This window comes from Schistocerca cancellata, chromosome 5 (assembly GCF_023864275.1).
Source record: "Schistocerca cancellata isolate TAMUIC-IGC-003103 chromosome 5, iqSchCanc2.1, whole genome shotgun sequence".
In the NCBI taxonomy this organism is placed as follows: domain Eukaryota; kingdom Metazoa; phylum Arthropoda; class Insecta; order Orthoptera; family Acrididae; genus Schistocerca; species Schistocerca cancellata.
The window spans coordinates 481,297,683-481,312,343 of NC_064630.1; the positions used below are offsets into that span (position 1 = coordinate 481,297,683).

Consider the following 14,661-nt stretch of genomic DNA (forward strand, 5'->3'; position numbering starts at 1 on the left):
TGTAAAATTATGTGTGTTGCTATTTTGTCGAAAACTGATATTCTGAGATAGTGGCTATGTACAAAATACAGGTTGATTCTAGCAGAGAAGATAATAGCAACCAGCCACCGCTCTTATCTTCACTCAATGTACGTTGTTTTCTCAAGACTCCAGACCAGTCTATCCTGTGCAATCCTCTTTATCTCATTGTAACTACCGCAACCTACATCCATTTGAACCCGCTCGGTGTATTCGTACCTTAGTCTCCTTCTACAATTTTTAACTCCAATGCCCCCGCACTTCCTTCTATTACCAGACTAATTATTCACTGAGACATAAGGATGTGTGGAATGACCGATCCCATCTTTCAGTCATGTTGTGCCATAATTTTTTTTAAACTAAATCGATTTAGTACTTCCTCGTTAGTTATTCGACCTACCCATCTGATCCTCATTGTTTCTTTGTAACGACACATTTCAAAAGCTTCTATTCACTTCTCGTCTCAGCTGTTTATCACCGATGATTCAAATCCATACAAGCTACGCTCCAGACAATTACCTTCAGAAACGAGTTCCCAACATTTAAATTTATGTTCTGTGTTAACAAGTTCCTCATTTTTAGATATATTTCTCATTTCTTACTTTTGCCAATCTGCATTTTGTATCCTGTGCAGTTCGGTCATCGTCAGCTATTTTTCTACCCAGGTAGCAGACCTCGACGACTATTTTTATTGTCTCATTACAGTCAGCGTCGCCTGACTTAATTGGACTAAAATCCATTACCGTTGTTTTACTTTTGTTGATATTCATCTAATAACAATTAATTCTGCTCAGCTGGTTTTGCAGGTAATTACATCTGTGACAGAATTAAAATGTCACTGGCAAACATCTAGGCTTTACCTTCGTCTCTCTAAACTTTAATCCTTTTTGCGAATTTCTCTTTGGTTTCCTTCACAGCTTGCACGTTGTACATATCCCACAACATCTTGGATAGACTACAACCCTATGCCACTCCCTTCTCAGCCACAGTTTCCCTTTTATGTCCTTCAGCTCTTCTAACTGATGCATGATTTCTGTACGACTTATAGATAACTTTTCGCTCCCCGTATTTCATACCTAACACCTTCAGAATTTTTGGAGAAACCTCATCACTGCCCCTACTGCTTTCTTTAGCAGCTATTTTCATCTAATATTTGATACAAACTATTAACAATACTTTACACAGAAGGCTGGCACCTGTATAAATACCGGCAATTGCGAAATTTGTTTGATACCAACATTAGCCCAAATGTTCTGTTAAGTCGTAAAAGTGTGTATAATAAGGTATTGCTTCACTTTGTTTTGAATGTCTGGAGTTTTTCAGTTTACTGCTTCTTACATGTCGGCAACTTATAGACTTTTGCACCAGACTATGAAACTCCAGTCTGAGCCATAGATAGGGATGCATAGACTATTTGGAAATTATTTTAACCTGTAGAATTGCAGTTGCGGATTTCACATATCATCAGAACTTGATTCTAGTTTTTAACACGAATATCATTATGGAGATTATGTATTTCCACATAAGTCTAATAAAATCAAGACCCCTGGCATCAGCAACATGTCTGGGTATAAATTTTATATAAATTCTTATATCTGTATGGTGCGAAAAGTGACAGTTGAGTCTAATTTATGAAAACTGTGAAGTCTTTTACATGAGCACTGAAAAGAAAGCACTAAATTTCGGTTACGCGTTAAATCCCGCATATCGAAATGCTGTGAATTCGTCTAAGTACTTACGGTTACGAATTACTTAAATTGGAACGACCACACAGATAATGTGTGGAAAGCGAAACAAAGACTCTGATTTATTGGCAGACCACTTATAGAATGCAACAGGTCTACTAAAGAGACTGCCTACACTCTACGCTTGTCCATCCTCTTCTGGAGTACTGCTGTGCAATGTGGGATCCGCATCAGATACAATTGACGGAGTACGTCTAAAAAGTTCAAAGAAGGGCAGCTGGTTTTGTATTATTGCGAAATAGGGGAGAGAGTGTCACGGATGTGATACGCGAATTGGCGTGCCAATCTTTAAAACAAAGGCGTTCTAAGTTGCGGCAGGACCTCCTCAATAAATTTCAGTCACCTACATTCTCCACCGTGTGCGAGAACATTTTGTTGGCGCCCACCTGCATAGGGCGAAATGATCAGACAGAGCTCGCACGGAAAGATTCAAGTGTTCATGTTTCCTGCTCACTGTTTGAGACTTGAATGGTTGAGGAGTAGCTTGAAGGTGGTTCGATGCACATAATTGTGAATTGTAGCTGTAGATATAGACGAAGATGATGCACATTCGCGTGGAACAAATAGTATATGCACCTTTGGTGCGTTTCTCCACAACATTAATCCTTCCGTCAATAATGAGGGAAAGTATGGCAGGAATCCTGTATGCGAGCCAACGTAGAGCACGACATTTCTAAGTGTAAAGCGGGAAAAATTGAGCTTTTAGTTTTTCATCTGGATGCACAGGAAGTTTACACAGCAAGTCTCATGCAGTGTGCGATGCTGAGCTCTACTTATAGAACCTGCAAGCTATTTTCTTTGTTTGGTATTGCATAATATGAGACTTTGAAAGATTAAAGGTTGAGCTGTTAGCTTTATACCAGTTGTAACTCTGTTCCATTGTTCACCTGGCTGTGTCTGGCATGGATGAGGTTGGACTCTTTATCAGCATAATTAAGACATCAGCAAACATCACACGTTTTGTAGCGTTATCCAGTGTCCTAGACGAGTAACTTATCTAGGTCAAGAACAGCAAAGGGCCACGACCTGAAACTTTCGGGACATCACATTGTACGTTAACCAGTTCAAATTCAGCCTCTTTTCTGTCGCATCGTCTGTAACTGTGAGCCTCTGTTTTCTTTCGGTAAGAGATGACACTGTCGATCATTGCAAATGGAACACCACGATTATGCCTAACGGGATTCACATGACTGAGGATCTTGCCAAGATTATAGGAAATGCCAACACTCTCGAATTTTGCAGGAGCTGGAGTGCTGATGGAACTATTTACCTCCAGCTGCTTACTGAGCCAATCACTTGTAAAATTAATACTGTTACGAATACCAGTTGCTTTGCAGATTAAATTGTACGAGCACTCTATAGTGAATGGCCATGCCATTTCGGTTTGCCGTATTAGCTAGAAGTTTCACAATTTTTCAGTCAAAATCTGATTTGTAGTCGCATACTTATCGCCATGGCATATGCTAGTCAGATACATGCAATTAAAATGATATTTAACGTATGTAAAGTGCAAGAAAACGGTACGGAAGGAAGCAAGCTTGGGGTCTAACGCATCGTTGATGACGGGGTTTTGATACTAGCGGTGATCGTAAAAAAATGCGTGTTATTAGGTCTCATTGGCAACACGCGTATGAGAGCGAAAAAAGGCGCTGATAGAAAACCTTTTACCAATTGATTTTTTTTGATTTCGCATTCAGAAATCTTAAATAGCTAAGGAACGTTAAAAGTCAGTTAAGCCAGAACTATATTACTGTTGTGGCACTGACTTTAAATTAGAAGCTCAAGTTAGTTAACACGATCTTTGTTTGAAAGCTAACGCCTGCACCACCTAGCGGGCTCCGCGCAATTTGTCTTCTGCTGAGACAGAGGGCCTACTACGCCATGTCTTCTACTGCCATCTAGCGGCGAGTACGTGCACTACGTCGAGCAGCTAGCTTCTCCAAACACGCTGCTAAGTCAATAAAGTTGAGCGATGGCCGGTCGTGTAGCCACGTGCCCTCTTCCGTTATAAATAGGGACGGCTGCCTGCTCATTAAATTTGCCGCTCCGCTGAGTGAGATGCTCAAAGGACCGCAAGGCCAGCCGCAAAAGGGCTGACAACTCAAGCCACGGCACAAACGAGATGGTGTGCATAAAACAGAGATCGCTAGGGAGCAATCGAAGCCATAAACACCGTCAGTCAATGAAGATGGACGTAACTAACAACGAGTTTTCTGTAAGGTCAACCACCTCAAGACAGCTGTAACAAATAGTCAACACAATGAATTTAAAAATAAACCACTGCATAAAGTAATCAGACTTAAAATGTTCTGTTAGATTACCTCAAAACTGGAATATGATGTAGTAATGTGTAGTATCTTCTCGTAAGAATAGTTTTCGTATGAAAATTTTTAGTTACGGTTACAATTTTATGTTAAAGATATCTATACACAGATACCTCCACAAGTCGTTCTAGATTCCTCGCTAAGCAGAATTTTGAACCGCAACCCTTATCATAGATAAAGATACACGCCATTACGCCAAATTTCAATTGTCTTGCAGTTCAGATGCCGTATCTTCTCGTCTCTAAGACAACATAATCAGTGTGTTTTAATAGTGTTGCTAACATAAAGATATAGAAACGAGAAAGACGAACTCATGTTAAAATATGCGCGAGGTAACTCCACGATTTTTCCATTTCTCTTTTTCTCCTTCCCTTCTCTTTACAAACTTTCATTTGGTGTTACACATTAGTTATACATAACATAGTTATTATAATATTATGCCAATTGTTTACATTTATTATTATTACAGGAATAATTAACATAAAAATCAATTGCTAAAAACAGTTTGCTGTATTCCAGTTACATTCTGCCAAGTCTCTCTATTCAGGGCATCCTCCTTGCGTACACCATTATTTTGTTGATGTGGTCTTTCTAGAATTGCGTTCTAACGAAATTACGGTTCGGTAGTTTTGGTATAGTACATAAATGACGAAGTAAATGTAGGATTGCTGGTAGTATGAGTAGCACTGATAGGAAAAGAAACACAAATGATGCGTGAGAGGGGAACTGGGAGACAACGACTTCTCTTTGTGTTTTATTTGTTTGTTTCGAACATAATTAGACCTGCACACCGTTCAGTGTTAGTCCATAGTATACTTAATATCTTTACAAAACATAAATTGCGTTTTATAAGTAAAGTAATTAGTTGCTCGTGTACCTTCTGCGCCTTTGCGTAACCAAGACAATTACTTTTGTAAGCAGGAACGCAAAAAGAAATGTATGTAATTGTTATTGTCATTTTTGTACTCAAGATAATGTTCTTCATCATGAACAAATGCCAGAGTTTCCTGCTATAATTGATAAGTGCGGAACTAATGTGGCAATAACAGAAACAATTTTATGTAAACTCGACGAAGTACTGAAGCGATGTTTGATATATTTTTCTATTCTTTTTTCTAAGTTAACTTTTTATTTGTGAGGAAATTGAGTTTCTAGACTTGTATGATGTATCTATTTTTTTTATTTTTACTACAATATTTCACTGTTTCAAGTTAAAATTAACAATTTTCGAGCAAAATTTGAGTCACACAATGACAGTATCAATTTTGCTATAAATACTGTTTATTCTACGTAACAGACGGAGGATAACTTATGTAGAACAAAGAAGTTCCAAAGGTTACTTGGTCCTTTGTACATCCACACTCAGTTTTGGGACGGTTCACGGCTCTCAGTTTCTAGAGGAATCTAGTAAGACCCTGATGACATTCAGGGGACGGGTAAAATAACGTGGACGGTGGTAGTAATGGGGTGGTTGTGTTTGTCAACAATGCAGGGAAAGCACGTGTTGCGCTGTACTGTGCGTGTTAGTACTGACTAGGCATCAGCGCAGGTTGTTTACGAGTAGCGCACCCTTTGTATTTGCATTAAGAGGCCGAGGTCGACGTGCAATGAAAGACCTAACACAGTTCCAAAGAAGGCAGATTATGGGGGTTCAATTACCTGGAGCATCAGTATCCTAGACAGCCAACTTATTGAATGTTTCAAGACCAACTTTTTCAATAGTCATGATAGCCTACACAAAACATGGGAAGACGTCATCGTGTAAACGTAATAGTGGGCGCAAATCAAAACTAATGGACAGAGACTGTTGTACGCTACCACGAATTGTGTCAAAGAAACACAAAACTCCGTTGGCTAAAGAGACTGCAGAACTCAAGAGCCATCTTCGAGCCCCCGTATTTATCGACACTGTCCGACGAGAACTCCATAAAGCGGATATTCACGGGCGAGCGTCTATACCGAAACCATTAGTGACGTCAACCAACGCAAAGAAGTGTAAAACATGGTGTCAGGAGCATAAATCCTGGACGGTTGATCAATGGAAACACGTCATATGGTCCGACGAGTCAACGTTGTCGTTATTTCCAACATCGGGTCTTGTTTAAGTGTAGAGAACGCCAAAAGAAGCCTACAATCCTGATTGCTTGATTCCAACGGTTAATCATGGAAGTGTGATGGTGTGGGCAGCCATATCATGGTATTCCGCTGGTCCCATCGTTACTTTCAAAGGCCGTGTTACAGCCAACGATTATGTGAATATTTTAGGTGATCAGGTGCACTCCATGATTCAAATGTTGTTCCCCAACAATGATGCCACACTTCAGGACGATAATGTACCCATTCACACAGCCAGGACAGTACAATCGTGGTATGAGGAGCTTGCAACTGAACTGTCCTTGGACTTGAACATCATTGAACCCTTGTAGGTGGTATTGGAGCGCAGACTCCAGAGCAGATTTCCGCCTCCCTCGTCACTATAAGAGTTTGAAGAGGTTCTGATAGAAGAGTTGCATAACATTTCACTAGAGACTATACGCTCATTATATGCAAGTATTCCAAGAAGAATAAGCCATTCCCAAGTAGGTACAGGTGTTCACATTATTTTGCCTATCCCCAATACGTGAAGAAAGCGATCGAAATGAGGCAACACACAGTGGGTATTCAACGCACCTAACGTACAGGAAACGCGGTTTCGATCTTAAGTGACCAAGGCTACTAGGAAATCTAGTGTAGCCTATACTTACTCACGACACTCTGTGATAGCCTATGCTAGTTTTTCAACTTTAGGTCTTTCCGTGTTTGCATATGCAAGGCAGTTTCCCTTGAAAAATTCTCTTTGCCCACTAATGATCTGGCACTCTCAACAATTGAAGAAATACCCATAGCACATTAATGATTATCTTTCAGTTCTATTACTGTTTCATTTACTCTCAATGTAGCTCTTACTTCATCATTAGCTTTTATGGATTCTTCTTGTTCTGACCCTCCTTTCTAAATAACCCATTTCCGTGGCTATCAATCTTTTAAGGTCAGCATTTTAAAATTAACACGACTCATTAATGCCATAAAAGTGCTAAAACGAGGCTGCATATGTCACTAGTATTGTTCAGTTACTATGTAGAAATGGCTCTCCGAGTACGTGAGAACAGCGGGGAGGAATGGGGATGATTATTAATGATGAACAGCTGTTTTCGTCACGTTTTACTGATGAGCAAGCCGTTCTCGCACAAGAGGAACACGATCTTGAGTGTATGAAACGATGTTTGTATCAGGAATGTTACAAATTGTTGCTACGGATGAGTTTAACAAAAACCGAATATCTGTTAGTAAATAGCAGCACTGTATTTGAAGTTCGCATCAATGATTGAGCAGTTACGAGACATTTAGAAAAATTGAATTATCTAGGTGTGTATAAGGCCAAAAGTGGCTTGTGTAATGCAGAAGTACAATACAGAATACAACAAAGCAGAAACCAGTAAGGTGTGTGGATTATTTTGGTGGATGAAGAGCATTTCTAACAATAATAAGAAAAGAGCGGGTAGGCTGATAGTTGAATCTGACATGCTATGGATCACAACTATGGATTTTAAATCGTTTACTTACTCTTTCATATTGTATTTAATTGTCATGTGCAAATGTATACAATAGGCCCTTAATTTCGTATTCACAGCAGAATGTAAGACGTCTGATCCGTTGTAAAAGCTGACGTAATGTTCTTAAGCTGGTAACGGAAAACAAACGGATAAATCTACATGAATTAGAAATGGGAAAAAGGCCAGTTTTTTGGAAATGTGGAGATATACACTGAGGTGACAGAAGTCATGGGATACCTCCAAACACTGTGTCGAACCTAATTCGCGTGGACTCGGCAAGTCGTTGGAACTCCCCTGCTGAAATATTGAGCCATGCTGCTTCGATAGCCGTACATAATTGCAAATGTTTTCGGTGCAGTATTTTTTGTACGAACTCACCTCTCGATTATGTCCCATAAATATTCGACTGGATTCATGTCGGGCAATCTGGGTGGCCAAATCATTCGCTCGAAATATCCATAATGTTCTTCAAACCAAACATGAACAGTTGTGGCCCGATGACATGGCGCATTGCCATCCACAATAATTCCATCGTTGTTTGGGGACATGAAGTCCACATATGGCTGCAAATGGTCTCCAAGTAGCCGAACATAACCATTTCGAGTTAATGATCATTTCAGTTGGACCAGAGGACCCAGTCCATTCCATGCAAACACGACCCACACCATTATGGCGCCACCACTAGCTTGCACAGTGCCTTGTCGACTACTTGGGTCCATGGCTTTGTGGGGTCTGCGCCACATTCGAGTCCTACCGTCAGCTCTTACCAACTGAAATCGGGTCTCATCTGACCAGGGCAAAGTTTTCGGTCGTCTAGAGTCCAAGCGATATGGTCACGAGCCCAGGAGAGGCACTGCAGGTGCTGTCGTGCTGTTAGCAAATTCTGCTGCCATAAACCAATTAACGCCAAATTTCTCCGCACTCTCGTAGCGAATACGTTCGTCGTACGTTCCGTGTTGATTTATGCGGGTATGCCAAGCAGGGTTGCTTGTCTGTTAGCACTGACAACTCTCCGAAAACGTCACTGCTCTCTGTCGTTAAATGAGACCGTCGGCCACTGCTTTGTCCATGGTGACAGGAAATGCCTGAAATTTAGTATTCTCGTTACACTCTTGATACTGTGGGTCTCTGATTATTTAACTGCGTAAATATTCCTAAAATTAAATGTCCCATGCGTCTAGCTCCAACTACCATTCTGCGTTCAAAGTCCGTTAATTCGAGTCGTGCCACCATTGTCACTTCGGAAACCTTTTCGCATTAATGACCCGAGTACCAATGACAGCTCCGTCAATGCACTGCCCTTTTATACCTTGTGTACGCGATACTACCGCCAATTATGTATGTATATATCGCTGTTCCACGACTTTAGTCAGCTGCGTGTATAAAAATTACCTTAACTCTACAACACACTGAGCAATTTCTACAAAACAACGCACATCCGACGGTTAGTCATAATTTTTTAACCATCACTTTGACAAAAAAAGTTATGTAATAATTTTTATGTTGTCCTCCCCCGGTAGCTGAGTGGTCAGCGTGACACAATGTCAATCCTAAGGGGCCGAATTCGATTCCCGGCTGGGTCGGAGATTTTCTCCGCTCGGGGACTGGATGTTATGTTGTCCTAATCATCATCAGTTCATCCCCATCGACGCGCAAGTCGCCGAAGTGGTGTTAAATCGAAAGACTTGCACCAGGAGAACGGTCTAGCCGACGAGAGGCCCTAGTCACACGACATTTAAATTTACATTTTTATGTTGTTTAAATGTACATGTCTGCAGTAATATTACCCACTGGAATTCCTGTCCCACAGTAACGTAGCAAACCACTAGAGGAGTCGAAAAAGACGCAGCCTAATGGTACAGCGGAGCATCGTGTACGAAATGGTTTTGTCCATTTGAAGGAAAACAACTCGGAAATCCATGCTGAGTTGGTGGAAGCGTGCCGCAACAGTCCACCATCATATGGCACAGACAGGTTAGGTCGGGGAGACGCTTCATATCGTCAAACAAGGCTTAACGACGAAGAATGAAGTGCTGAGTCTTCCTCTGTGAAGAATTGGGGCTCACAAGAGAAATGGAGATCCTGGTGCTCGAAGAGTGGAGTACCACAATCGAGGTGATACAGGAAAAAGTGTAAATCAATGAAGAATTTGTTATTTACAACTTAAACAACATATATAACATGGTACGAATCGCCTCCTGCTTGTTTCACTACTGCTGGCACCTATTCTAGGCAGTAGCGGAAATGTTGCAGATGTGTTAGGCAAATCTAGGTGTCTTCTTTTTCCTTTTAGATATTTTGTAACGGCAGGGACAAATTGGTCACAAAACCTTTCGTTAAAGAAGTTGCATTCCATCCATGCTGACGTTTGGTTACGGCAATACACAGGTAGTGATGCGATATTAACGTTTTTGAACGCCTTTGGTTTTTTTGCCTTTCCAATGACAAACAATGGCATCTTGTGACTGGCATTAGCTGTACTACAGAGACCAATAGTAATTATGTCTTTGGCAAGTTTTGTACCTGTTGCATACTGGTTCTGTGCACGAAGAATTCTTTTGGGGTGCATTTTGTAGTTGAAGTCCAGATACATCAGTGTTGTACGTTTGATCTGGGATCAGGTTAAGCTCTTTATGTAAGTTATCAATTTCTGAACAAATTCAGTGGCACTTTTTTCGTCCTCAGTAGAGAGTTCTCGCCCACAATAATTACATTTTGAATGGCATGGCATTTTTTCCAGCAATGTAACCAGTCTTCACTCGCTGCAAAGTTTTCATTTTCATGTAATTTTTCTTGCAAAATCAGTTCCTTTCCTTTTATAATTGGTCAGGACAACGAAGTTCCTTTTCTCCTCCCCTGCTCAAACCACACGCACAAAGCATTCTCTAGAATCTCTTTTAGGCTTCTTCAAAAGCTTTCGTATTTTCAGTCCTTCCACATCATCGTCACTGTATGACTTTCAAGAGCTTACATAATTTTGGTACAGTTTTTAACAGTTGTTATGCCAGCTATCACTTCAGTCGTCTTACCTAACCTTTCAAGCACTTTCAGACTAAGGACATTGTTACATGCGTACGTGTAGTTGATGCCATAATTTAGTTTTATGCACATTAATATATGAGAAGAACACTGTTAATAAATTAGAAAACAAATGCGTACACAATAAACTTATACATCGAGTGAGAAACACGTTACTTCATTATAAACTGATCTAACTATGAGCCTACTGATCAACATTGCGGACGATGAGTCATCGACAAGTCCTAACAAAGTAATGGGATGGTCGGTCCAAGAGGGGAGCATCCGAGATCTACTGTAATGATTTTTCCCCCTACATGAAATGGGTTATTTAAGATAAAACAGATAAGAGATGATGGTCATAAAGAAGAGGAAAAGGAGGAGAAGGAGTAATGTTACGAATCTCACATCAGTAAGCTCCTTAGATGCTTTTGCCATGAAAATACCGACTCTCCTTTTCAATTCAGTCCTTTATTATACTTATCTCAGAATTCCATGGGAGAAGTGTACAAACGCATGACTATTGTGTGCTATGTGCTACGGACAGACTAACTGGCAGGTATCATGTGTCAGCCTGCAGAACGTACAGAGCTGGCGTTCACTCGCTCACTCTCTTGCTTTCAGAACGGCATGCTGTCTGCGTTGCCGTACCTGGGAGTGCTGGTGGTGCGCATCATCGTCTCGCTGACGTTCACCGGCTGCCAGAAGAGGACGGGGCTCAGCCTCACCAACCTCAGGAAGCTCAACCACACCGTCGGTACGTCGCTACCCCGTACACGCTGCAGTAGACTCCCTGTTCTCAAGCAGGCAGTGCTCTGCGCCTGCCAAATCTAGGCTGTAAATCTAGGACTTTAAAAATTGCTGTTTAATTTTGTACAGTATGTATTCGGTATTGTCGAGACGTGTTAATTACACGTAGCCGTTACACATAAGAACTTGTTTGATTCCGTATCAAACTGTGCGTATAACGTCGCTCGTTAACTCTCCATTTGAGTGTAATCTCTTTTGTGAGCAGACTTGTCTGTTTTACTTACTGAAGAACATCGTTACCACAAGAGCGGATTCAATTGCACCTTTCTGTTACCCCCACTTTTAACATGCCACATTTTTGTGACTCATATATAAGCACGCACACACATACATGTACACCTGCCTAACATCGTGGGCCCTGCGACAACGCAGAAGTGCCGCAACACGACGTGGTACGGATTCGACTGATGCCTGGCGTACTTTTGAAAGTCAATAAACTTTGCCGACAGCCGTATTTTATTTTATTCTGAAGCCAAACAGTTTCGGCATATTCATTTTGCCATCTTCAGGCCCCATACGCTTATTTCAAATCAACGAGCTTTTCGTATAACGCCATAAAACTGGTAATCGTGAATTCTAATCGTTGTGCAACTGCATCTGGGATGTCTTGAAATGTGCTGTTCAGAGGAGATCTCCATCCCGTCGTACTCTTACCGATTTACGGACAGCCCTGGAGAATGCATTGTGTCAATTCCCTCCAGCACTACTTCAATCTCTGTTGGTTCATTACGGCAACGTGACATCGACTGGTACGTACTTTTCAATGTCAATAAACTTTACCAACAGCCGTATGCTTTAAGATATTTTATTTTATTCTGAAGACTACCAGTTTCCGCATTTCATTTTACCATATTCAAGCCCCAGAAGCTTCTATGCAAATAAACAATTGCTTCGTACGAAGACGAGACAGCAACGTCGCGTCTTCGTATGAAGCAACTGTTATTTGGATAGAAGCGTATGGGGCCTGAAAATGGCAAAACGAAATGCCGGAACTGGTTGCTTTCAGAATAAAATAAAATATCTTAAAGTATACGGCTGTTCGTGAATTTTATTGACATTAATATTACTTACCAGCCGAAGTCCCCTGGCCATGATGGACCAACAGATATTGAATAGTAATAGTGGTGACAAATTGCCTCATTTTCTAATTCCTTATATAATTTCGGACTTGAAGGCGTTCCAGGAAATTTAACTTTATATTTTGTATTTGTAAGGTTTTGTTTGGTTATTTAAAGTGTTATCATATCTATTGCAAATTCTTTTCAGATTTTGAAAAGAGAGTCTCTGTCTACCAAACATTAGCCATGTTTTAATATGACGATAATAATTTGTTTACCATAAAATATGTAAAATATTTTAGTATAGTAATAGTACTTTGTTTACACCGGTGAGTAGTGCACTGCATTAGCATACCGTCCAAGCAATTGCAATTCAGAGAAATTTAGCTTTTTAGAAAGCATCATCCGAAAATTTGAGAAGTAAATGTGTCACGTAATTAATTTAAAAATTGCAATAGCTACAAAGCCTCGGATCTCTGATAGCGCCATAATTCACACGATTTCAAATCGAAGTGTGCACTCAGTTGTCAGTATTTCGCATTTGTATTTGTGAACATTGGTCCGCAAACTATTGTTGTACAAGTTTATAAATGGGGGACATGCTGGTTTTTTTTCAGTCATTCGGAAAATCGGTGTTTCCAGTTTATTTTTCTCCTTAGTGGAGAGTCTTCCCCTTCTGTTTTCCTACTCAACTTCTTTCAGTTTGCCTGTTCTACCTGTGGTGCCAACGGGCTCATTTCCTGACTGGAATCTTATAGGTCGTCGCAAGTCCGTCAACATGAGCAAGTAACTATAGCAACTCTAAAGACTACTACATTAAACATAGTCTGGGTCAATACTGCTGTTTTGGCGTCATTGTTAACAGCTGAAATTGCAACAGTTGGACTCGTATCAAAATAACTGCCGACTGAATCGCCACTTCAGTGCCTCACGTAAGCAACTACAGGGTCACAGGTGGCACTACACAAAACTGGCGCTAATAGCATAGGCACATAGGGAACTCACACGAAACAGAGCTGTAAGTCCACGGTATTGGTGATAAGTTGAGAAAACCATCCCGAAACACATGTGCTACAAAACGCCACTGTTTCCTGCGCATGTACCCCTACATCAATATAGGATATGATCACGATGCACACGTACACAGACTGCACAACGGGTTGGCATACTCTGAATCAGGTGGTCGAGCAGCTGCTGGGGTATAGCCTCCCATTCTTGCACCAGTGCCTGTCGGAGCTCCTGAAGTGTCGTAGGGGTTTGAAGACGTACAGCGATACGTCGCCCGCGAGCATCCCAGACGTGCTCGATGGGGTTTAGGTCTGGAGAACAGGCAGCCACTCCATTCCCCTGATATCTTCTGTTTCAAGGTACTCCTCCACGACGGCAGCTCGGTGGGGCCGTGTGTTATCATCCATCACGAGGAAGGTGGGACCCACTTCACCCCTGAAAAGGCGGACACACTGGTCCAAAATGACGTCACGATACACCTGACCTGTTGCAGTTCCTCTGTCAAAGACATGCAGGGGTGTACGTGCACCAATCATAATCCCACCCCACACCATCAAACCATGACCTCCATACAGGTCCCTTTGAAGGGCATTAAGGGGTTGGTATCTGGTTCCTGGTTCACGCCACATGAAAACCTGACGAAACTCACTGTTGAGACTATACCTGGTTTCGTCCGTGAACATAACCTAGGACCACAGTTCTAATGATCACGTACTGTGTTCTTGATACCAGGCCTCACGGGCTCTCCTGTGACCAGGGGTCAGTGGAATGCACCTTGGAGGTCTCCAGGCGAATGAAACATGTCTGTTCAATAGTCTATAGAATGTCTGTCTAGAGACAACTGTTCCAGTGGTTGCGGTAAGGTCCGGAGCAAGGCTACCTGCAGTGCTCCGTGACCGTCTGCGGGCACTGACGATGAGATATCGGTCTTCTTGTGGTGTTGTACACTGTGGACGTCCCGTACTGTAGCTCCTGGGCACGCTTCCTGTCTGTTGGAATCGTTGCCATAATCTTGAGATCACACTTTGTGGCACACGACCGGCCGTTGTGACCGAGCGGTTCTAGGCACTTCAGTCCGGAACTGCGC

At 41.5% G+C, this 14,661-nt stretch overlaps 1 protein-coding gene across 2 annotated transcripts in view; it reads left to right on the forward strand.

Moving 5' to 3' along the window:
* The window catches only part of LOC126188224 (uncharacterized transporter slc-17.2-like), a 447,637-nt gene that overhangs the window by 418,858 nt on the left and 14,118 nt on the right, over positions 1–14,661 (forward strand). For both annotated transcript variants that reach the window (XM_049929775.1, XM_049929776.1), the window contains one exon: positions 11,323–11,455. In XM_049929775.1, coding sequence (XP_049785732.1) covers positions 11,323–11,455 — 133 coding nt within the window. The remainder of the gene's footprint in view (positions 1–11,322; positions 11,456–14,661) is intronic.